We start from the raw sequence: 26,861 nt of genomic DNA, 5'->3' as shown, positions 1-26,861 counted from the left end.
TTTGCTAGCAAAATTAACTCCTTACGACGGAATGATTACAACATTAGAAATTATTTGAGAATAACATCTAAATTTGGCGGTTATAAAAACCCAATTATTGATTCATGAAGCAAAATTAAAATAGGAACAATCAACAATGGAACTTAAGCTCTTACGTTAAAGAAATAGCTTGACTACACCAAGTACAACTCCCAGATTTTCCAAGCCAAATTTTAAACCTAGATACTAAAACGAGAAGTTCTCCTCAAGAATCCAGAATTATCTTGCATGTGAAAGCAAGAATGTCAAATCAAACCACTGTTGAAAAATATAGTACCTAATGATGGACTGCTATTGATACTAGACGTGAATGAAGAAAATAAGCAGTCTTTCAGCTACAATCCAGAACATTCAGACAAATAATGACGCCTAAAATGAGGGTTTAGTTCAATGTTTACATATTCTACAGTTTCTGTAGAAAGTTTGAGTAATCAAATTGCTTTCGTTCTAGATTCTGATGCCATCCATCATATTATTCATCGAAAAGACTATAGCGTCTACGGGGAGTTCTCCTGTTTTTGGCAAAAAATCAAGACTAATGCCTTTTGCCAAAGCTATAAATAAAACTCAATTAAATTAAATGTCCTTATTTATTATTTATTTTGACGTTAACGGTCCTATATTATCTGCAACTATTAATGATAAAAATTGTTTTGTAATGTTATTGATGTATACATGCACTATACAGGGTTATTCACCCAACCCGTTCATTAGAAGTTTACTAGGATCTAAAAGTGATACAAATTTGAAAATTTTGAGTTAAGTTAAGTTCGACATATACTATTTTTTAAAAATATTTTCAACGCTGTCACTTCCGGTTTAACGGTAAATAGCTGTAATTTACTTATTTCAAATGAAACCCTCAGTATATTATTTTATTTTCAGATTCTACATAATATTTTAGGAACATTTTCTATGTAATTTCCTATACTTAGTTCTTACTGTTTTTGAGATATTTGACCTTGAATTAAAAACGTGCCTCTGTAATGACCAATTTTCAAATTGCATATCTCCGCAGTTATTAAAGAAATAATCTCCATATTTTGCAGAATGTCAATACATAGTCTTAGGTTCACACTTTCACTAGTTATATGACTTAGTATTATACAGGGTGTCCAAAATTCAGCTCCTAACATTTACATTTTTGATGTTGCAAAAGTCGGTTTTTTAAAATGGGACACCCTATAACTTTAAGCAGTATCAAGTAGAACATGTAATTCTCTATTGAACTGTATTAGGGTTACCTATATCTATTCCAAACCATTTTCGAAATAATTAAGTTTATGTGAAACTAATAGTAGATATTCATTCTGGTAAATTTTTATTCTTCGTGTAGTGGCCATGGAAAAAAAAATGACAGATATTACTTGCGTTGTACGTTTTTGTTTTTCGGTGATTGTTAGTAGCAAAATTAAAATTAAATTTTGAATCAAAATTGAGAATATCAGCGTTTGTGTATTTTTCTATTAGTAAGGTTTTCTCAAGGAATCCCAAATCAAAGGTTTTCAAAATGTTTCGTGATTATCTTGATAAAAATGACGGTTATCTAAATTGAAAGATAGTTAACTGATCGTGAAGCTTTAGCAAATCAGTTTTAAAAATATTGGTTTAAAAAGGGCCCACTATACTATTGGACGAACCGCTCATAGCACAACAAAATGGGTCACCACAGCGTACGAACCAACGAGAAAGAGAAAATCAAGAGAATAAATTTTAACGAATCAAAGTCATGTAAAGCTATAACGGTTAGATATGAACGGAATGGTGATAATGAATTGCTATAATATATACAGAGTATTTCAAATTCGACTCTCACCATTGGAATCTCGGAAACTCTAGGAGGTACGAAGAAATTTAAATGGGGGCAAAGTTGCGCAATCTAGCGCTTGATCGAGTATCATTTTCAAAATTTTAATTTTCCGAGTATTTCCGAAGATATCCGAGAAAAACTAAAAATTGGAGAATGCATTTTTATTTTTTTTAGCGTTATTTGACAAGGAAGGTTAAATCCGTAAGCACATTTTCATTACCACTTTTTCTCAGCTACACGATGACATATTCAGATTTGCCATCCGACGTTTCGTCTTTCGGCTACCATTATCAACCTTATTTTTTCTTATGGGCGCCATATTGGATTTTTCGAGAGAAAAATAGTGCGTTTCATTCTGATTTCATTGATATAGAACTTCTTATAATTTACTTTTTTAAAAAGCGAAATATTTAAATAAAAAGAAATATTACATAGTTGACCTTGACTCCATCGAAAGACTTTCTTTTGTTCGCGCTATATGACAGAACTCCTCAAACGAGATTAGAGCGTGTGCAGATTTCCAATGAAAATGAGCTTCAGAAATGAAGAGAAACGAGATATGTTAAGATTTTATTGCAAATTTGATAGGAACAGTACGAAAACAGCTCAAATCTATTTTGAGTTATATCCGGAAAGGCAATAGCCGCATAAAATATTATTTAAAACTTTGGATGAACATGTAGCTGAGTTTGGTACCTTTGAAAATCTTCTTCTATTCTGCTTCTATACCTCATTCTAAGTTTTTTATTAGAATGGAATTATTAGAATGAAATAAAAACATTGATGAAAATACAATTCTTCAGCTACAAAATGCAATATTTATGTTTCAGTATAATCTCCATTTATATTCATACATTTCTCCGAACAAGTTTTTGTACTTCGTCACTATAGAATTCTGGTCGTCTTTCGCGGATCCAAGTAGTCACACTTCATCGTCGGTGGTGTAATGGTTACCTTTGAGATACCTCTTGAGATTAGGGAAGAAATGGAAGTCACACGGAGCCAAATCCGGGGAATATAGTGGATGTGGAATAGGCTTAAACTTCAATTTCTCAATGTTGTGGTATAAAATGTGTGAAGTCGCGCATTGTCACGTTGCAGGATTACGGGTATTGTGGCCTTTCGGACGCAACACACTCGTATTCTAAGGTGTCTTAACATTTCAATATATTGTTCAGAGTTGACAGTTTCCCATGTTTGAGATATTCAGTCACGTAAACGTGCTTAGCATTCTAAAGCACCGTCAAAAAAGTTTCTTCGCCGATGGTTGGGTTTTGAATTTTTTGGGCCTTGGTGAAATGGAATGTCTATATTTCAGGCTTTGACCTGTTTCTTCGGGGTCGTAATGATGTACCCAAGTTTCGTCTCCCGTGACAATATTGAAAAGGAAATACTTTCCTTGATCATGATAACGTTGCAAAAGTTGTCGACAACATTTAAGACGGCGCCGTTGCTGTTCCTCTGTCAGTTTGTGCGGTACTTACCGAGCATAAATTTTACGGTAATCTAATTGATGGATAATATAGCCTACTCGTTCTTTAGATATTCCTAAACAGATGGCAATTTGTTGTTGGGTACTTCGCTGGTCACCTCGAATCAAATTTTCCACCTGCTTTCGATGCTTGGCGTCTGTTGCAGAAACAGGTCGTCTAACTCGATCCATAATTGTCGCTTTCCCAGCATCATATTAGCGAAATTTCAACACCCACCTATTTACAGTACTTCTATCAACAAAATAATCGTTTCAAAGCAATTTCACATATTTACAGAGGAGGATTTTAGCTGTCATTTTTCATCAAGCGCAGCTCGGTAGTACCTTTCATTTTCGTGTGGCGTGCCAGTGTGCAACACTTATCAACCGAACCTCGTATTTATCTCGAATTTGTGTTTATTCTCGTAATTATGTGATATCATCGTTCAGATATGTTAATTCCAACCTTGGAAGCACATAATAGTTCACAGTTATCAGACTCCACCATGATTGCCTTTATTTAATTATCAAGAATACAAATTTGAATCTTCGAACAGTTCCTCTAGACAGGGCCACGAGCACAAAACGTTTGTCAATAAATCGACTACTTTAATTGCTTTTTTCTCATTCTTCCCAATGATTTTCGAAGACGGAGTCATCCGAACTCTAGATCTCAAATTTGACGAAAAATGCGGCGGTATCGGCAAGGTTTTGTTTGACTCCTGCAAGAAATATCACAATAGAATTGCAGTGGTAAGTGTCTGTTCTAACACCATCCAAATTCAATATTTATCGCTTTCTTTTGACGTAAGATCAACACCGTAACTGAAGAATGGGATACGTACTCGGACCTCCTGAGCAAGTGCATGGGGACCGCCTCGGCCCTCCGGAAACGAGGATTGCAACCCCAAAACCTCATTGCGTTGTGCTCGAATAAGGAGAACATAAATGCGAGCATCCCCCTCATCGCAGCTCAGTTTTTGGGGTGCATTTCCTTCAGTGTGGACCCTTGTCACACAGTGGAGGAATGCGCTGAGTTTTTCGAGCAAGTCCCACCAAAAATTGTCTTCACCACTGGTTAGTGACGGTAAAAAGTCGCTACTTTGAAGTATCACTATGTCTTATGCAGCTCAATCCAAAGACGTGATATCCAGGGCTCTGAAGCGTCTAGGGGTTGACGTTGAAATAATAGTGTTTGGGGAGCAATTCCAAAAGGAGTTTTTGGAGAATAAAGAACAGTTCCTGCCAATTGATATAAAAGACTTGAACACTACTTCTATGATACATTTTAGTAGTGGAAGCACTGGTACTCCTAAGGCTATATGTCTTAGTCACTATTACCTCCTTGCGTTAGAGTTTTGCCAGGGGTAAATTTTGTTGGGTTGCCACTCTTGAGAGGTCATCAAGACTACTTTTAGATTCGGAGCCACAGTGGTGGGACCAAATCATCACCAACTCAACAACCACCCGATGGGTTCGGTTTCCCTGAAGTACACCAACTGGTACTGGGTCTCTTCAACTATGGATTTGATAATAAATATTATGGCGGGGGGGTGCCGACTTCTGAGGGACCGATTTGATCCTCAAGAATTCTGGAGAAGTACTGACAAATATCGCGTATGTTAACAAGAATTTTCAGTCAACAAAACTTACATTCAAATAGGTTACAGACGTCTTCTTGATGCCTCTGCAGTGTGTAGAGCTTTCGGAATCAGTGAAACCTGAAGACGTGGATATTTCCAGTTTGTTTAGAATTACCACTGGATCTTATATTTTACATAACGATTTTATATACAAATTAAGGGAGATTATGCCAAGTATGCACCTTTTGGATTACCAAATATTTTTGGCATGAACCGTCGTTTTTGTAGATGTAAATATTACTCAATTGTACGGTATGACTGAATGCGGTGAAGTTACATCGTTCAATCCTTATAACTCGAAATCAAAAGATCTGCTGCGTCTTAAACCCAACTCTTGTGGAATGCCAGTCGATGGTTTACATTACAAGGTCATAGATGTGGAAACTGGAAAGAAATGTGGTCCAAATCAACAGGGAGAACTTTACCTGAAAGGAAAGAAAATGTTTAGATGCTTCTACAACAAAGATGCCTCAATATCTTTTGACGAAGAAGGTTTCTTCAAATCGGGAGATTTGGTCTACTTCGACGAAGATTTCTGCTTGCACATTTTGGACAGGATTAAAAATGTTTTAAGGTGAAAAACCACTTTTTTCAAGTCTAGAAAGAGCAGAGAAATTTTAGATGGAACGACCGCTTTGTGTTCCTGTATCACGTTGAAAAGGTGCTATTGAATCATCCAGCAGTGAACAATGCTATAGTGATAGGGATTCCACATAAGAGGGAAGGAGAGAGGATGATGGGAGTCATACAGCTAAAGGAAGATGCAGATGTTGTGACGGAAGAAGAGTTGACTAATTACGTGAACCAGAGGGTTGAAGATCATAAAAGGTGAGAAGTTTGAATGTCAGCTCTATATAAATGAAATAATAATATTATAACTGCTCCCAAGATTGTGTTGTATACATACAGTGTGGAAGAACATATGCGACCAAAATTCTCGGACATGTCGATTTTTATTTTTTTGCGGTTTTTTTATGGTAAATTCATGTATACAGGGTAATAAAAAAATCAGATACGATCACCAACTTTATTTTTTCAAATAGAAACACCTATTTTTTATTTTATTTTTGTATTCTACGCAAAATTCTAAGTTTGTTTCATGTACCATGTCCTATATCTAAATGCAACAGGTCTCGAGAAATTTACGATTGAACATATCAAAAACTAAAACTTTTGATTTCTTTTAAAATATTTTGGTTCTGAAAAGGACCGATTTAATACAAAATAGCATCCCCTCATTACCACGTTAACATTAGGACTTAATTAAATGACACTTTCTGAACGCTGGATTGGGAGACGAGGGGTAATTGAATAGCGGGCACGATCACATGACCTCACACCTTTAGATTACTTTTTATGGGGTTATCTTAAGAGTAAGGTATACTTTAACCAACCAGCAACTATCGGAAAGCCTTAAAAGAAAGAATCCGTAATGAAATAACAACAATTACCCAGCAAGACTTCAAAATGCCAAACAGGAGTTCATTTATTGTCTTGCTTACTGTCAAGAAGTAGGTGGGATCCAATTTGAACATTTAATTTAATTATTGCTTGTTTATTTTGTATTAAATCGGTCCTGTTCAGGACCAAAGAAATTTTAAAAGAAATCAAAAGTTTTAGTTTTTGATATGTTCAATCGCAAATTTCTCGACACCTGTTGCGTTTAGGTGTAGCACATGGTACATGAAACATACTTAGAATTTTGCATAGAATTCAAAAATGAAATCAAAAATAGGTGTTTCCATTTGAAAAAACAAAGTTGCTGGTCGTACTTGATTTTTAGGTTACTCTGTATACATGAATTTACCAAAAAAAAACTGCAAGGGAAAATAAAAATCGACGTGTCAGAGAATTTTGGCCGCATAAGTTCGGCTTCTTAGTTATATGGACTATTCCATCCAAAAATTTGCACTGTATAATAAGTAATGATGAATTCTGCTTAGTCAGTTATCTTCGTCACGAGAACTTTGTAATTGAGTAAACTAGAAATGTTGTAATTTATAGTCATAATAACAATATCACTTCTCTTTTACTGCAACGCAAACAAGTTGAGTTTTATCTTTATGTTTTAGATTGCGAGAAGGAGTCACCTTTGTTAAGAGTTTTCCGACCACCATCACGGGAAAAGTAAACAGGCTCAAATTAAAAGAGATGATACTGCAAAATTTAAAAAAATGATTTTTATAGTCACATTTATGTAGAAACTTTGGTGATGAATTATCGAAACTATAAAAAAATTATATTTTTGTTTTTGAGACGAAAATCGATAGTGTTCTATTGGTCTTCCTCTTACAGTTCCCGAGATTTCTCACATGAACATCGAAATTTCCCTGCCTCGTACGTAACTGGAAAACAATAATACAGATTATGAGGTAAAATGCAAATGCTCCTTTTCCTACGACATTTGCAAGGTTGATCACATATCCTCGTGGTAAAGAAATATTATAGAAAATTCGACCCGAGGGTTGGAGAACCGTACTGAAAAAAAAATGAATAGCTGAGCAAAGGAAAAGGTTTCGGTAAATCCAAAACGACGAAAGGTTTTTGGTGAGTTTGGTGCTTTTGAAACGTTCATCCAAAGTTTTAAATAATGTTTTATGCGGCTATTGTCTTTCCGGATATAACTCAAAATACATTTGAGCTGTTTTCGTACTGTTCCTATCAAATTTGCAATAAAGTCTTAACATATCTCGTTTCTCTTCATTTCTGAAGCTCATTTTCATTGGAAATCTGCACATGCTCTAATCTCGTTTGAGGAGTTCTGTCATATAGCGCGAGCAAAAGAAAGTCTTTCGATGGAGTCAAGGTCAACTATGTAATATTTCTTTTTATTTAAATATTTCGCTTTTTAGAAAAATAAATTATAAGAAGTTCCATATCAATGAAATCAGAATGAAACGCACTATTTTTCTCTCGAAAAATCCAATATTGCGCCCATAAGAAAAAATAAAGTTGATAATGGTAGCCGAAACACGAAACGTCGGATGGCAAATCTGAATATGTCATCGTGTAGCTGAGGAAAAGTGGCAATGAAAATGTGCTTACGGATTTAATCTTCCTTGTCAAATAACACTAAAAAAAAAATAAAAATAGATTCTCCAATTTTTAGTTTTTCTCGGATATCTTCGGAAGTACTCGGAAAATTAAAATTTTGAAAATGGTATTCGATCAAGCGCTAGATTGCGCAACTTTGCCCCTATTTAAATTTCTTCGTATCTCTTATAGTTTCCGAGATTCCAATGGTGAGGGTCGAATTTGAAATACCCTGTATATGTATATACAATAAACTAACTACAAATCTTCACAACTAACGCTTATAAACAAAAGTCATCAAAGTGCAAAGGATATGGAATTTTAAAAATGTCCATCCAAAATTGATAAAATTCACGATAGTACATCAGAGAGATTAACAGGCAATATTCAACCTGAAGATGGTGAAATACAATCTTTATTACCAGAGACTCACTTGAGAAATGAACGAATTAAAAATCAATCAAGTAAAAGCTACAAATACTACATGAAACGTCATTCCTCTTTAGCTTTAACCAGTTCGAATTTCCCAAAGTCTTATGAATCAAAACTAATAGGCCAAACTAAAAAAAAACTGTTAAAGAAGAAATTAACTGCTTCTACATGGGAAGACTTGGACAATAATGGTAAATAAACCATAAGAAAAAATAATAATTTGGAATTGTTCTTTGCAATTAAAAACAATGAACATAGTTTTCCAAGAAGATATAAAGCGCGGTTAGTAACCAAAGTTTTGTATTAAAATTAAAACATGAATTACCGATTTAGTCGACTGTTTTCTTTATTTGCATCTTATTTACATCACTACATTTAACTTTTAATTTAACATCATAGACACATTGAACAATTTCCATCCACCCATGTAACTTCCTAAGTACACTTCAACTACTTAAACATTCATACCTTCTTACTTGGCGTTAGTACATGTTCTAAATGTTTAGAACTTTGAAGAACAAAATATTTTCACCTACATTTTTTTTTCTGCCGCATGGCTATCACTCACATCTTCAGAATCACCTGAATGGTGAAATCGTTTAATAATGGTAAATAACATTTTTCAAAAACTCACTAAATTGTTATCTAACGTACCTGGGACATAATGATTGATAAACAGCACATAATAATTTATTATTGCAGTAAAGCTCTACGACAGGACGGTCTAGGATGCTTCTAGAAACGTAAACGTGAAACGTAAAAAAACGTGAAGCAAATAAAAGAGAAAAGACCTTTTGTCTCGGGGGCGATAAGACTCTATCGGGGAATTACTTAGGTATTTCCTATTTGAATGGGAAAATGGGGAAAATTACGTGTAATATGTTCCTTCGACTTCAGTCGTATCGTCTATCAATCGAACAATACGTTCAGAGGCATGGGGGCGCCGATAGAAAAAGGTATGGGGCAAGGAGTCAATAACATCATTAGATTAAAGGCGAAAAAAAACAGAGACAATTATTTGCACACCGTGTTGGATACTAAAAATTTATTACAAATATTAATATTAACCGAAAAAATGAGAAACGCAATTTCTTTTCAAAAAATATCTTTCTACCATTACAGGAGGTAAAAATTTACTACTGTAGCAGAATTACGTTACAGTTGGAACCACTGATTTTTATTAATTGGCCAGAGATTGTACCAAGCTGCAAGGCAGCTCCTGTAATCCGAAAAGATATAATGAAAAAACCAGAAATAACTTCCATCAGGCTGTGCACTCCAACATATTGTTGATAATGAAAGCCACTACCAGCAAACGAAAGGCGTGAAGCTAACACAACTTTATTGTGTACTCGTTCAACTTTATTCATTACTCACTACTATTTACAACTATTTTATTATTTACTATTAAAAGGTCGGAAAACCGTATGATATATTATTTATATTTATAACAAAAGTGTACGCCTCATTAAATTCCATTGAATCACTGCAAGACAGATTTATTTCCAAACTTCCATTTTGTAACTTTTACTCCCTGTATATTAATTTCTGTCCTATCTTTTCTAATCATTTTTCTATGACAACTTTCATAGTTCTGAAAGGTGAATGAAAATCAAAAATAGTTTAAAATTTTAACATACAACTTTAGTTAAAGAAAGGGCGCTGAAGAAAAAAGCGCGGTTACGCATCTGCAGAAAGCGATTTTTCAGTTACTCTCTCTGGAAATGGGGAAGTTTTCCATTTATTCCATATGTTGGTTATGGCTGATGTTTCCAAACCAAATCTCATTGTTTGGTTAATTTCTTCATGTACCTGCTTTATTTTGCGGCTATTTATGCTCATATTCATTCTCTATCTATTTGTAATAATCAATTGTAGTCAATGAAATAACTGTAAAGTAGATTACCTACTTCTGCGGAAACGCTAAAAATTCTAAATTTGGATATCAAAAAGAAAACAACAGTATTTGTAGTTATGTTTAAAACTTTTATTCAGGATTTATATACATATCGAATTTAAAAATGACGTGTAAAAATCTAAACTATTCGAACGTTGCAGTGAGCTATGTACACTGCAATTGGGCAAGTGACCAAGTGGACAGAAGATGTATCATCAGTTACCTATTTAAAGTGTACGATAACAATAAGATACTATTTCTTGATGTTCATGTAAGCAAAATACGTTTGCTGCGTCTTGAACAGAGGCTGAGTATACAGGGTGGTCACTTTTACGACACATTCTATGGAAATTTTCAAAACGGTTAAAGATATAAAGTTGGTTAAATGGGGAAAAAGTTTCGTATTTTTATGCTCTGCAGAAAGCTGAAAGCAAAATTGGAATATCTTATGTAATTACTAAGATATCAAAGAAATACCAAAAAAGTCGATTTTCTTTTTTTGTCTATAACTTGTTTGTTTTTCATACAATCATTTTGAAACTTGGGTGTTCTATATTTTTCGTCAGTGTCTTAAATATAGAAAGGTCAAAAATATCCTAGGCCTACTAGTTTACGTGAAAATAATACTAACTTTCGATTTTTTTATTGGCGCCATATTGGATTTCCGCATTTTTGAAAAACACGAAAGATTTCCATTTCGGCGAGGCGCAATACAAGGGTCTTCTGAACTATTTTATAATAAAAATTAAAATATTTAAATATTTGATGAAAAATCAAGTAGCACTGGATTTGTCAAGTTCATAATTGGTTACCAAGTTACTGACTGTCTTTGACACATAAGTCAAGTAGACAATAATACAACTTTTAAATAAGTAATAAAAAAATTATCAAATGTATTTTCGAAAATCAATAACACAAACTTTAGCATTAACTAACATTAATTAACAAAGAAATTAATACGAGGAGAAAAAATTACATAAAATTTTCAAAATGACCGCCACCATGAGTAATACATAATGCCGTTCGCTCATACATATTTGAAGTAGCTCTTCTGATAACAACTGGATCAATGGTCCGAAAGAAATTTGTAATTGGGTTTCTAAGATCATCTTTACTGAGAATAGGTGTATTGTAAATGTTATTTTTGGCAAAACCCCATAAGAAATAATCCAGGGGATTCATACAAATTTACTTAATTCACATAAGAACAAAACTCACTTTTTTACTAATTTTTTTTTTTAATAAAATTATGTTGACATGGCAATCAATAATATTAGCTACTTGACTTATGTGTTAAAGACAGTCAGTAACTTGGTAACCAATTATGACCTTGACAAATCCAGTGCTTCTTGATTTTTCATCAAATATTTAAATATTTCAATTTTTATTGTAAAATAGTTTAAAAGACCCTTGTATAGCACCTCGCTGAAACGAAAATCTTTCGTCTTTTTCAAAAATGCGAAAATTCAATATGGCGTCCATAAGAATATCGAAAGTTAGTATTATTTTCACGTAAACTAGTAGGCCTAGGATATTTTTGACCTTTCCATATTTAAGACACTGACGGAAATATATAGAACACTCAAGTTTCAAAATGATTGTATGAAAAATAAACAAGTTATAGACAAAAAAAGAAAATCGACTTTTTTGGTATTTCTTTGATATTTTAGTAATTACATAAGATATTCCAATTTTGCTTTCAGCTTTTTGCAGAGCATAAAAATACGAAACTTTTTCTCCATTTAACCAACCTTGTATCTTTAACCTTTTCGAAAATCCCCGTAGAATGCGTCGTAAAAATGACCACCCTGCATAGGTCTCCTTAAAGCGATCAAGAAAGATCGACAGTTAAAGTCGTTTATTTGTCGTATGTAATTAACTCAGTTGACAGACAATGTACAGGAAGACAAAACGTTGATTCTTTCTCGTTTCTTGGTAGGAGAATAAAATCTTGAACACGATATCAACATATTTATGTCGTAAACCAGTGTGTTAAAGACTTTAGGTTATTGTTTTTTTGGTGTAGTTTGCTTAGTTAATCTATTCGTACTTTTATCCCTTAAGTTACGCCCATGTATATCGATACTTATTTAAAGGATTCCATCTGGGTGCCAGACAACCGTACCCATCAGACCACGTCGAAAGGCTCTTTATGGCTGGGAAATACGCTGCTTGTCAAAAGAAGCTTTTTAAATTGAACTATTTCCTCGATCTGCAATACTCCAATAAGAGCGACTTGTTTAGGTATTCACTCGATGGTTGCGATTTATGACATCAGGCGCGGCCATAGCCCGTAAGGGCTCTTGGTAGTGGTACACCCCTGGTTGGAGCTCCTCAGGTTTAGTGCTTACAGAATGAGCGTAGTAATTTTGCTCTCTTTGACCAGTGCTCGCTCCAGACATGTGATCGTAAACATAGTTCGTAATCTGCCCAGTTCAGCAAACGCCCGTTTCATATTTAGATCAACATTTGTATCATTATTAAAATAAGTGAAAATTTAGTACAGTTCTCTTTCGTAAACCAAATTGTTTTTGTCGTGATTTCGTTTATCGAAGGAACCTTAACATAGTGAATTTTAAAATTACAAAAATGCTTTAGAAAAACTCAATTTTAATTTAATCAAATTTCGGATTTCTTACCGTTTTCTTTATCTTCATGCTGTTTATCGTTATATGAGACACTTTAAACAAATTTCCCGCCCTTCTAGCTAATTTAATTAAAGGAGAATGTCGAACGTGTTTCACGTAATATTCACATCTTAAACGGTTTGTGAATATACTGGCATTACGGCCAATAATATGCTAAGTTAATAGTAACTCCAGCACCAAAGCATAACTTTCGGGAATTGGATAATTTTGTATTCATGATGATATTTGCTTGTCGGGGAAGCCATCAAATTATGTATTGAAATATGCTTTCCATAGCAAATAGAAATCGATTGTACATTTCGTGTTTCAAGGACAGCAAAAGCGGAGTGGAATAAACACTTTTCCATCAGTTTACTGGATTTTCTTGAAACTATTAAATTTTAGTATTCTCTTAGTCTCATTGTTGGGTTTCGTAGAATTTATCCTATCTTGTATAACTTTACTGTAAATATTATACCTTATATAAGATTTTCTATATTGGGTGTCCAAGCGAACCCTGAACATACGAGATTAACATGAGAAATCAGTTTTTATTGTTTTACGCTTGCACGGATTATCCAATTGAAAAACTTTTACATGGAGGTCATAGCACTTAAGAGCAGCCATAATTGCGCATTTTTTTCAATCGTCTAATTAGAGCCATTTTGGCTCAAAAGGCCTCCAGATTTCAAAAATTTGAATGTTCCGCATAACTGTTCGAGGCTAGGATTGGTCAGAGTCAAGGTCAGAATTAAACGACCGCAAAGTCGCCAACAGCATAAGCATAAAAACCCCATGACAAATGAATTTTCTTTTTTTGCAAATTTCTAAGCAATTTTTAAATTATTTATTAGTAAATTCAGTGAAAAATCAATGGAAAACCTGAGGATAATTATCATATGATTTGCTTTGATGTCCCACAGTAAATAAATAAGTTTTTTATTAACCTATGATGATAATACAAAGGCATAACCTATATCTTTTATCTCATTGACGGTTACGCGGGACATAAAATTTTCTAAAATTTGGAGGCGTTGTGAGCCAAAGCGGCTTTAAACAGAAGATTGAAAAAATTGTGGAATGATGGCCAGTCTTGAGTACTATGATCTCTGTGTAAAAGTTTTTCAATTGGACAATCCGTGCAGGCGCAAGAAATAAAAACCGACTCCCCATATTAATCTCCTATGTCCGGGGTTCGACCGGACACCCGCTATAAGATATATGTAGCGTAGAGTTTGATACTACTATAGATATAGGATGGTGTTTATATCTTATAATGAAATCATAGGTCAGAAAAAGGATTATAAATGTGCGTTTATTAATACAAAGTGAATAAAACGGAGGACAAAGTAACTTATGAATTTATGAGCGCGGGCGCGACTCCTGAGTTGCCAACGACAACCGAACCCAGAAGAAAAAAGAGCTTGTACATGCCCTGCAAATCCTTAAATACTAAAATCCGTGGTAATAAACTATGGGCGTATCCTGGATAGGGTGCCATCTGCACCACCCACCGCATTAAACCGTGGCGTTTTAGCTGGGAATTGGAACTGCAACTCTAGGGCCAACGGAATCTATCAAGGGCAATTCAAATGCCGACAAAGTATATTACAGGCAGTTCCAATGCCGACTAAGTTTATTGCGGGGATTTCCAATGCCGACCAGGCATAGCGTGGGAAATTCCCATGCTCCAACTAATGCCTGCCAGAGTCGTACGTCGGGGGTATATCAATCTTAAAGATAATACCTACTCTCTAACATCTATCAAACATAAAAGTAACACCTATCCACAGGAATATCCCAACAGTCAACTGTGATCCTTCATTTATTATATATATAAATCTTGTATAAGATAACTTCTCAGTATATCACTTGTTCCTTAATTTCCAGGATTATTTGCATTTTCCCACATGGATTTTGAGGTTGACAGAGATCCAAGCCCGCTAGGAGATCCCTCGCTTGCAGACATGACCCGGTCAGCGCTCTCCATCTTGGTCAAAAACCCCAAAGGATTCCTGTTAGTTGTCGAAGGTTAGTGCCGCCTGTAAATGCCTGCATTTCATGATGTTTCGTAAACGAAGTTTATTGTTTGCTTCATGTGGACGTGAATAAACAGGGAGGGTTTTATGTAAATAGTCGGCATGTTTGCGTATTGCGTTATGAGTTTATAAAGGATATTTTGGCTTTGCTTGATATACAAGGTTTAATAGAGGCGCAGTGCTTACTTTGCTTGTTTTGATTTTATTTTAATAGTCTAATCATCATTAAGTTGAAAACAGTTTACTGCAAAAACACTGCCTATACTATGTCCCAGGCATGACCATCCTGAGGCAGAAACAAAATTTGTGATATTGCTAAATGCTGAATGCTGTACGTTTTCTTTGTAGCACTGAATACTTCCATGAGGTTAGCCCAGGGTAATTCGACACTTGAATTACATTGAGCCAGGAACTGCAAGAAAATACCTACAGCGCCGCTCTCTACTTTCGCTCTTTGGAATATTTTAAGAGGATAAGGATAAGAGGAAATTTTTCCGGTTGAATCTCAATGAGATACATGTTCCATAAGGGCGTATTGTCATATGAATCCAAGTGAACTCGGTCAGCTTAACTAACACAAAAGGTGCACGTGCCTTTATATGAAAGTTGCAATTTTCAAAGGCTGTAGTAACACTGTGTGATGTAATGTTTTCTCGTCGTTTAAGACCTATGTACATCTATACATCTTCCACTCTATTTTTATCGGACGCTATGACATTTCTTCCAATAATTGTCTCATTAGAGCTCAACATTTTTACTCAAGCTGAGCCAAGGAAATACACTATCTTAAATTTCACCCAGCCTCTCTTTTCAACTTTAAAATTGAATTTCAAGACTTTTAAATCTCATTGCACGGTTTCCAAATTCAGTTCATAATTTCGCTTCATCCGGACTTTCGTATAGAATTAACCGAGAAATTTTCAGCTCATAATCTTCCGCTATTCCGTGCAGAAATAATTAAGTTCCGAAACGAAGCATAAAACATAACCCTGAATATTAAGTGCTAATATTTGATGCCGTTTAAGTTCAACATGTTTGTTGTGCTAACTAGGTCGTTGGTAGGCAATTTTAGTTGATGAAGTTTAAGTATCCTGTATGCAGCTGAAGTTCTCTAACGTTTCAGGTACTTACAGGGAAATTATTCTTCTTAAGTTAATTTTAAGCTTAATACCAGCAAAAGGTCTAGAGTGCATATGACGTTCATTTTCTTATCTCCCAGAGAGCAATTAGAGACGTAATTAACTTTAGTAAACGAAAGGAAAGGAAGATGAAATAGTAGTTTTACGTTTTGTTTCTGAACAATTACATTTTTTCCATTAACGTAACTTTTATCTGCATGTTAATGGTCCCAAATTTATTTTAAATGATAAAGTAGCTTCTCGGCGCTCTTAGGAACATCTCTATTGAATTAAAACGGAGCTAATACAATTTTAAATGGCTCTGTCCTGGAAGAATTTGAAGGAGCCTATTGTCCCTATGAGATATTTCACTCGGAATTTGCTTTGAACGGGATAATTAGACAATGAAGTTGAATATAATGAACTTAATGTAACCTAAATAAATTGTCTTTCATTTGTGAGCAATAATAAATGAATAAAAATAGAGTGAGAAAAATTTATTTTTTTGAATAAAATTTCATTTCATTAAATTCAATTGTATTTTAAACATACGAAGCGAGTTTAAGGGAATATTCCTTGACTCAAAATTAAAAAAAGTTTGTATAAACATACCTATATCTAGAATTAATTTTCACTCATTTCCAAAATGTAAGGTATTGAAATTTACTAAAAAGATTCGATTTTTTTACCATTCTTCGATTACTTCTTTAAAATTTGCATGGCTTAATAACAATACTATAGTGTGTTTTTTCGATATAATATCAGAGTTCATGCAGGAACTTCAATGGAGTGCCCACAAGGCTGGTTTCTCGGAAATTTACACGAAAATAGTAACCTTTAATAATGTTTTACAATTTTCGCGATCATTTCGAATAGAGCAAGTGAAAATACGATTTTTCTGGCTTTTTATATTTTTGCGCATCTTATTTCGGTTTGAAAATTAAAATAAAAAGCTAAATTCTTAGACATTTCGGCACAAACCATTGAAAAAAATTAAATAAATGGTACTAATGCTTGAAAATCTACAAAAATGGTTTAAAATGATTTCCACCACCTGGATACAGAAATTCAACCCTTTCCTAAGTGACTGCTGAACTCTTTCGGAAACACCGGGGTTCCTTTTCTAACACCCTGTATTTCATAAATGAAGCAATTCCGGACATACTCTATTGAACAAAAGTAAAACAATTATTTACAAAACCGCAACATTCAGCAGATATATTAGTACTTCTACCAAATACCACATATATTTCTTCCTCAATTCAATGTCTTAATTCAAATGAAAATTAACATTTTCATGGCATTCAAATCAATTTTTATGGAGATAAAGTTTTATTTATCTATCAACAATTGCAAAAATATCTGGGAAAATTTTATATATTGTAAATCAACATATTTTTCTACACTTCGTTTACTTTATCATTGAGAAACTGTTTATTTGGGAACTTTGTAGTATGAGTCCAACGTTCTACCTATTCTTGTAAATTCTCGATGGGTAGCCTGTTGGTCTGTGAGGTACGTTGATTATCCCAGTCACTGTATACTGAGCTTATAAAACCACTTCCAAACAAGGCGCTTGGGAACATATCAGATGTTGTAGGCCAACACATTCGTGTAGGGCGTCAGGGAGAAGAAGAAAAATAGAAACCACTACTGCGAAGGTTAATAATATACTTTTCCTGATGACTTCTTGGAAGAAATGCTAAAAATCAAAGAAATTCCGCTATGAGGAACATGGGATTGAAAACTCATAGTGGTAATCATAGTGGTACACTCGCGTAATAGTAATCTAACGTTTGCTACTACTTCTAGTAATAACTTCGGCATCCTCCAAGAAAGCAATTGACATATTTGAAAAAAGCAATCTTTCTGTTTCGTTTGCTTCGCTTGCCCCTGTTTCATTGGGATTTGAATTTATTTGTGGTATTTGTAGAATAATAAAGTCTACGTCGTCAATTAAAAATAAAAAAAGGATTTGGTTCAGTCAAGTTTTTATCGGATTTCACATTTTCAGATTCCTCTGAACATTCTAGCCTCACCTTTTCTTCGCCATGATAACAAAATTTCTTGTTTTTTTCTCAGATTCTGGTAGGCTAAAAGAAGGCAAAAATAATGATGATTGATGAAATAGTTGACAAATTGAAGGAGGAAATACACAAAGTTGAAAAATTTACACTATATGCGAGAAACAAGCAAGCACTTACAGTGACACTACAAAAGACAAAATCAGAAGAACTGACTGGAAAAAGAAATATTAGAACCGGTTAGTAAATTACCAAGCGCGTTAACATATTAACCTGCAGAAATGCTACTGATGTATAGACTACAATCATGAGCCTAAGAAATGAGGAGTACCAGAGAGTTCCTCTTCGTGTCGTCAGTGCCGAAAGGAAAGTCATATGACCACGAAATGCCAGAACGAAGAGCAATGCCCACCCTGTGGTGCATTAAAATGTAATATACCTATATTTAAGCGAGCTTTATTCACTATATGAAAGGAAGGATACGCGAAGACAAAGAAAGTCATAACATAAAGCCCCATTGAAACTGACGAACACAGGACAGTATCTAGTTTCATGAGACGTGATATCTTATCCTAATAAATAACAAAAATAATAAAAATAATTATCTTAAGTTATGAGATGGCTCACAATCTTCTTTAAAAAAATATAAGTCAGAACATTAACATTGTTATAAGAGCAGGGGCCCAACATAGGAGCCAAACAAGTAATCTGCAATATGAATTGTGATACAGTTTTATCAATATCTTACCAAAGATCTACGCCTCCTGAATGTAGACGAGATTCGAGATGTCTTTCATTGTCTACTCTTGCTATTGTTCTCAAACCTCCACTTATTCCAACAACCTTATTTTGTAAATATTATAGGATGGAACATTCGGTCCTTCGTGATAACATCGGTGCTTGCAGTTTTACAATACCAGCCAGCCTACAGCAAATACCAGTAAGGTCACGATGCTATAAGCGCCTTCCCTGCCGAGTTCAAGTATACTTTCCTAACTAATGCTGATTCTTGATGCACCAGAATTTCAGCGCTTTGTTTTTATTGTCGTCCCCAGTCCTCTTTCGAGTTCTCTATTGTCCATTTCCATGGAAAATTCCTCGCAAATAAGGGCAGTAAGTATAAAAACGGGCGCACATTTCCGCTACAAAACAAGTTTCCAAGTGAAACTCGTCATGATGCATAAGTAGTCGGGACCAAAAAACATATTATCCGTAGTAAAACCCGCAATTAAGATTCCGGCGTGTCCCTCGTAGATTTCCCCAAAAACTATGCCGGATAATTTAAAATGCAAATGCCGCCCCGCACATTAGACCACCGCGCATTCTGGGCACAAAAGCATTTCTGGGACAACTATCTTTGAAAAGATCTCACACCTTCCATGAATACTGAACGAATCTAGTGAATTCCTGGATTAAATTTATTACTTCTTCATGTATTTAGTGCTCATATATTGAGCTTCCTTTCCGTTCAAGAAGGATTGCCTTTTACTTCCACTTAATTCCGTCTATAAAGCGATAAATTTTCAAGAAAGAATGAGGTGGAAGTGTTCAGAGTACAAGCGTAAATGTAAAACATGCTGTTCCTTTATCAGGATTAAATCTAAAAGCATGTAGAGGTGACACTTTTAAATTTGTCGTTTGCGGGAAGTGAATTTTTAAGTAGATTGTAGATAGGCAACTAGGTATTTTCTAATAGAATCGAGCATTCTGCCGAAGATTACTTACGTCAAGGCTACGTTGCATTAACGTAGATTACTTAATAGATTTCACGTTCCATGGAGAATTTACGCCGTTGAAGTCATTACAGAAATATTATTATAGAGCTTAAAGTGGGGTTTTCCAAGAGGTAAAGGGGTGTCAATGCTTTAACGATTATTTAGGGCTGAAGCTTAATGTATTCGAGTTCATGATAATGCTTCTTCTTCGTACGAAGCTTCTCCCCTCTACTGACTGCTCGCATCATTCTGGATTTAAACAAACATAAAGTCGATATCATACGATTCATAGGAGATGGGCTGCGTTCCTATGCACTTTGACCAGCATTGACTTTCGCAAAAGAAGGTTCTGCACTTACTGTCCTGTTGATACGGGCATGTCGTGTTTCCACGTGAACCCTCTCCACTTCAAGGCCACGACTCTGGCATTTAAATATAATTTGTTTTCAGTCTGTACAACTCCTTTGCCGATGAATAGTTCTCACTTGCGCCTTGCTTTCTGGATCATCGTCACTGCTTATCTCAAATTAAACTGAAACGAGGGTTTACTACGTTCGTTGCGCTCAATTAAACATAGTATAACTTGAAATGGTAAAACTCTTAATCTCTAGTAAATGAAACTTAACTAACTGAAAATAATCACCATCACGCCACATGAGCGTCGCCACGCGGCAAACATGTAACAATTCCAAGATTTAGCAATAATGAAACATAAACAAAAACAAACTATTAGACTTCAACGAATCTAAACGATGTATAAATGAAGTGTTTTTTCATTCAAAAACGAGTTCATTTAGTTTTAATTTCAGGTTATATACCACAAATAGCCCTTGCACGCTAGTGGTTTAAAACCTCATATTTGGAATTTTATTGTTTGATAAACATAAAGGTTTACGATTCAGTTTACTAAAGGTAAATGAAAATTTCAAACCAAATGAACAAAGCCGTTCCCGGAACAGAAGCAGGTGGTTGTATGCTTATTATGCCAGGGTGTAAATTCCACGTTCGTAATGAATATTTTTGTCACAGACAATATCGTTATTTTCGTTCGTTTAGGCTCTCGTCTACCGCGCTGAACTAACCTGACTTTAACTTATTAATTCATTTGGTATCAGTAAGAAGAATTAGGAGTTAAATGAAAATGAAAAATATTGATCAATCAGCATTTTAATTATCAAAATAGGTTAGCTACAGTTACAAAAATTGTTATAAGCCTTGCTTGGAATTGTTGAGCACCATTATTTTTTAATGGAAAAATTTGAAAATTCCCTAATCTTAAAAATTTACATATTCGATTTTTAATTTTGAATAAAGTTCTGAGTAAAAAGTGTTGGTGCAGTAACAAAAATAATTTGGCGAGAGAACACAATATGAGGAATATTTCTCAAGAACGCTTTTCGTTGTCCCCAAATCGTATTCTGGACAAAAAAATATTTACTCCATAATTTTTCAGAAATCAGACAGTTTTAGATATTATCGAAAGTCTATAATTTAATGCCTGCTTAATCAATCAGTTCCCAACCAGCTGATTTTCCAATTGAATTGACTGACTATCAGCAGAGATCAATGCGTTCCAGAAAATGATTAATATTCCAATTAAAAATAGTGTGCAATTTCAACGTTCCGACAACCTCTATGTATGTCTGAAGAGCTATTTCCAAACAAAGTAAAGGAAAAACTGAACAATCCGCTTCAAATGTATGAAAGTTACAACTGGCAAGAGTTATAACTACTTTTACTTGATAATGAAATACCTGATTATTAATATAGAACAGGTATAATGAAATTCTCATATGAAATATAACAAGCACATTGCAAAACTATCAATGAAATTTAGTACCACAAATAGTACGTATTTGTGGCAAACACCCTGTACTTTCATAGCGATAGTCCCAAGAGAGCTGCTTATCAGAACTTTCTATAGAGTGTCCCGGATAAGAATGCACTCCATAGGGGTCTTATAAACCATAAGAAATGGGGAGATGGTTAAATTAGCGAAAAATTGCGCCTTTCTGTGTTCGGCAAAATCATGTTTTCAAATTTGAAAAATTCCGAATGGATCCGACGTTATTTGGGAAAAACTGGTTTTTCGCGATTCCTTTTTTACTGTTTTATAATTTTATTTCAAAAGACATTTTAAAATAAATTTGACATTTTCATTGCCACTTTTTCTCCTTTACAAGATGATGTTTTTAGATTTTGGATTTAACGTTTCATTTCTTTGAAACCATCATCAATTTTTTTTAATAATTAACAAATTTTATTTTACACTCAGTAAGTTCTACTTTTTTTCCTGAAACCAATGATATATCACACTTATGATTTATTAAATGGCGTAGTTCAAAAATCTCATTAAAAAAATAATAATCATAAATAATGCCAGCAAGTACTTTCTGAAATTTATCAAAGCACTAGTGAATCACCCTGTAGATGCCTGGACAGTCTTTTTTACAGTTGAAAATGTTTATCATCAGATTAAAAATGTCTAAATAAGTTATACCTTTTCAACACTTCTGTATTCAGTAACGCACCTACATATGTTCCAGAATCAATTTTAAGCTATGTAGAATATACCTGAAATGTTTTTTTTTGTATGTGCTGGTAATATCGCACAAAACCTTTTATTTTAAAGAACACACACATAGAATGAACCGTAGATATGAATAAAAATTCTGTGCAATAGAATAGATGATAAAGCAAAAAGACCCTCTGCTTTGTTCAGCAGATACGCAAACTTAGTTATTACTAAAGCTGTATATCTAGTTCAGCACGGCAATTTGGAATAATCTTAGGGAAGCATTTATTAGAACAACAAAAAAAGTATAACTTTCTCGTATGTACGGGACAGAAATAAAGTAACACGTTTGATGCATCTCGTTTCAAAAAGCTTGCTTTCAAAGGGCTATGTTTTCACCATATCGTAAAAGATTAATATGAAATGAAATAGTGCATTTCATTGCTTTTTTACTTTACTATGTAATACGTTTCTAACTTTAGCGAGAGGAATATTAAAATGCGTGATTTGCAATAGAGGCTCGCTTCGCAACATTCCTAATTCCGAACATACAAAGCAAGAACATGTGCATTTGTGAATATTTAAAACTTATTTACTCAAAGGTGGATGTAAAATTTTTCACTTGATATACAATAAAGCTTATATTATATATTATAAGTTTGATAGACATGATCTTTTATATATTTGTTTTGAAATTTCGTTTATTTAGAGGGATTTAGGAGATTAGGCAGCGTAATTTTATTAGACAGTGTAATTTTAATGGATATTAATTTACATATTTTGACTAACAAAATATAGGCCAAATATATTCCAACTTTAGCATTTCAGTGCTTAAATATTACATAACCATCTATTATTGTAGAAAGCTTCACGACGGGGAAATAAATTTATTCTGCGCAAGAATTATGTATTAAATTCGCAATTGTAGCCTCCGATGCTCAGTTTCCACAAAAAACTATTTTCCATCTCATAAATAATCCTTTGTAACCTCGAAATATTAGCGCGTCTTCAACTACCCTCCTTCATTTTTCACTTTGACATTATTTACAGCAAAAGTTGGACTGATGATATCAATTTATCTATTTCCGTTTAAAAGTTTTATCTGTAAGTTATTAATGGCTTTTTACAAAAAACTCAGAATGGAATCCATTATGGCCGTTTTCGTAGCGAACTTTGCGTCTTGGCTACGATAACCTGGGGACCTTTGAATCTCAGATGCTAAATAGATTTTTTGCTTTTTCCTTTGTGCCTAATCCATTTGGGATTTCTTCGCCTAAATGTAATGCTGAATTTGTTTTTTGCTCTGTTTGCGAAATGAAAAATTTATTTGTCGGTAACGTCTACATTCGAATTTATCTGCTATGTAATTTAATTTCCATTAGTGCCCTTGTCCTTTAAATTGAAATTTGATTGGTTCCTCAAAGGGCATTGTAATTGGCAAAAAGACGTTTTGTCGGTTATAAGAGATTGATGAATATCGCGTAGACAAAATGGAAGCTGTGCTTTCGCACCTTACAAATCTTTGTAAGTCCTCCAGATAATTTTCGTAGTAGAGAGATAGATACATAATGTGTATTATTCCTTTAAGTTAAAATACCTACAAGTCATTTGTATAATTAGGAATCTAAATCCGTAATCTACAATATTTCTGTACAACCATAAATCATAAGCATCTGCCGCATCATGGTTAACATAATCATAGGCTTTTGTAACATTACATAACACAGCTTTTTCAATCTCACAATTGTTCAGACGAGTGGAGACATGGCGTAGAAATGGCATCAAGTCATCATTGGTACTTTGGATTGACGAATCAAAATCCTAATTGTTGAAGGCACATCAACTCGTTACGACAAAGAAATGGCAGCATTTTCAAGATTGTAAGTTTCTTATTTATTTGAGTTAGTGTAGAAATGAAAACTATGGGACGATAATTACACGTACTTTCGCAGTGTCCACCTTTAATTTTTGGAATCATAAAAGCCTCCTTATGACAGCCAAAGAAACATCTACTGAATAACATTCAATTGTTTGTTCCGGCCAAGAACTCCGATGCCTACTCAAATGGATTAGGCTGGTTGAGGTCATTGTGAACAGGGCTAAAGAGAGCCCATTCCGCCTTATTACTAGGTTGTTTTTAAGCAAGCTAGACAATTTTCTGATTTCTCTCTTTAAGTCCCTGGAATCAAAGTCATCAGTGAGTTTGCCACCCCTTGTCAAGTACCTATATTATTGAATGCCTTTTTTATAGAGGATTAGAAAATTTGCAACCAGACATTTGAAGGTGGCACTAAGACGATCTTATTTACTTAAATAGTGTAGGATGGGTATCTCTCGAGATGTCGACCGACTTAACTCCTTCCTTCTCTTCACTCTGGATTCCCCACCCCGGAATCACCGTTAGGCATGACTTCGGAAGGGGAATGATGTAACTTGTCATTCCAAAGGAAAACTCTTGTCCCTCATCTATACATTCTTTCCGATTCTTTTAGAACTCTCAGCCCTCTGTGACCTCAAAAAACTTTCTGCTCTCATCCATCTGTGTCCCCTCCGTTCTCCACCTCACTTTTACATATACATCGTCCCGGTCTAGGCTCTCTCATTATTTTCCTTCTGTTTTAATGCTCCCACAATTCAACCCTCTATCATTTCCCAATTTTCCTTTTTTTCAATCACTGTCTTTACTATGTTTGTAGATGTTTAGGTGTTCTTTGTGATCTTCTCCGTTCTTAGTATACAGGGTGATTCACAACTTATCTATAAAATTTTAGGGGTAGGTGTGTCATAAAAAACTAAGTTGATTTTATAAGAACATTTTTTGGAAAATCCTTATAATTTCCGCGGAAAAAATTGTTAAAGTTTAACCATTGTATAACTGGACAACTGTAATATTTGCGTTTTTCTGCAAAATCCCTTTTAGGTTCATTAACCTTACGTATAATTTATAGTTAGGTCTCCCACGTGTCAATGGTTGGCCGAAAGCCGAAGACATGGGTGATCCGACTTAAGGTTAACAATTTATGATGCCAAAATTGCTTACACATGTAAGTTCGCTTCTTTTATTTCGGGTGAAACAAAAGTACCCTTAAGTCGGATTATCCATGTCTTCAGCTCCCAACCATTGACACGTGGGAGACCCAACTGTAAATTATACGTAAGGTTGAACCTAAAAGGGATTCTGCAAAAAAACGGGAACATTACAGTCGTCCAGATACACAATGGTTAAACTTTAACAATTTTTTCCGAAAAATGTTTAATGATTTTTCAATAATTTTTCTTACAAAATCGACTTAGTTTTTCGTGACAAACCTATCCCTAAAATTTTATAGATAAGTTGTGAATCACCCTATATTTTTAGCCAATTTTTTACACTTGAAGAATGTATGGTGTCTCCTCTCTCACAGTACCAACATCTGTCCAAATTCCTAACTTTGAACCTATTTAGGTAATCGGCCAAACAGCCGTGTCCGGATAAGAATTGTGTGATATGATAATTTACTTCCCAGTGTCCTCTATTCACTTATATGTTCAATTGTGGTATGAGTTTCTCTGTTCGCTTGTTTCCCGATCTTTCCCTCCATTCCGTCTTCCATCTTTCTATGATGTCTTTTCTCATTTCTTTGTCCTTTTGTTTGCCGCTATTGTTCTGAAATTTGTTTCTTATTTCTAAATATTTAATGTTGTTCTGTGTTCTTATTTCCCTTACCCTTAAAATAAATGAAATTTCTTTTAGTTTCCTTCCTCCGTTTAGTATGATTGCATTTATTTTCTCTAGGGCAATTGTTAATTTCTTGTTTCTGTTGAGTTGCCTTATGTGTAACCCAAGTTACGCATGTGCGTAACATGCATGCAACGAATAGCAATCAGGGCTGAAATGATGAGGGTAAGAAGTCGTTTGATATAGATTAAGAAGGCACGAGGAAATTGCAAATCTTGCGAGCTTAAATACTGAATATAGTGTACCTTTGTGAGCAGTTTTAATTACTAGCCTGTCCTTATAATATCTGAGAAGTAAGATATAAGATAGTATTCAGAATGGGACTGCACTGACACCCCAGAGCAATTCCTCGACTTACGGACCAACTTCCAAGTCTACTGCACTCTATGGCATGACCTACTAATTCTATTAAATAATTACGACCTTTTAGTCAACTTAACAATAGAAAAAAAAATACGATGTTTTAAGTAATTGTCGTTTAACGCCAAATTGTTCCCCGTATACCTCTGTATGGATCTCTAATTATTGATAGGAATACGTTTACCCTCTGGTTAATCACGTTTCCGTCTTCTTGTGCCTAAGAACTACTACCGGGAATGCCCTTTCGAAATTAGAACACAAAGTCTTGTGATAACCATGCAGCAAATCATTATCTGATAAATTATTACTAATGAAACTAAAGAATTCTATATTATGAGTATCAGTGTGCGTGGCTCTGGTAACCTACATTCTCAGTATTGAGTTGGAGGTCCTACAGAACCGAACAATAAGTGACATCCC

General features: G+C 34.4%; 2 protein-coding genes across 2 annotated transcripts in view; both read left to right on the top strand.

The window, feature by feature from the left end:
* The window catches only part of LOC136416608 (alkaline phosphatase-like), a 233,940-nt gene that overhangs the window by 195,092 nt on the left and 11,987 nt on the right, over window positions 1-26,861 (top strand). Inside the window, exon 7 of the mRNA XM_066401875.1 lies at window positions 14,843-14,983. Coding sequence (XP_066257972.1) covers window positions 14,843-14,983 — 141 coding nt within the window. The remainder of the gene's footprint in view (window positions 1-14,842; window positions 14,984-26,861) is intronic.
* On the top strand, window positions 3,860-7,187 carry LOC136416609 (uncharacterized). The gene is made up of 8 exons (XM_066401876.1): window positions 3,860-4,073; window positions 4,133-4,397; window positions 4,450-4,687; window positions 4,739-4,937; window positions 4,984-5,137; window positions 5,192-5,537; window positions 5,585-5,791; window positions 7,036-7,187. The coding sequence occupies exons 1-8, from the start codon at window positions 3,957-3,959 to the stop codon at window positions 7,139-7,141; spliced, it is 1,632 nt and encodes a 543-aa protein (XP_066257973.1). The 5' UTR covers window positions 3,860-3,956; the 3' UTR covers window positions 7,142-7,187.

Source organism: Euwallacea similis, chromosome 24 (assembly GCF_039881205.1).
Source record: "Euwallacea similis isolate ESF13 chromosome 24, ESF131.1, whole genome shotgun sequence".
Classification (NCBI taxonomy): Eukaryota; Metazoa; Arthropoda; class Insecta; order Coleoptera; family Curculionidae; genus Euwallacea; species Euwallacea similis.
Note: the sequence above shows the minus strand (reverse complement) of the source record. Positions and strands in the feature narration are given on the sequence as shown.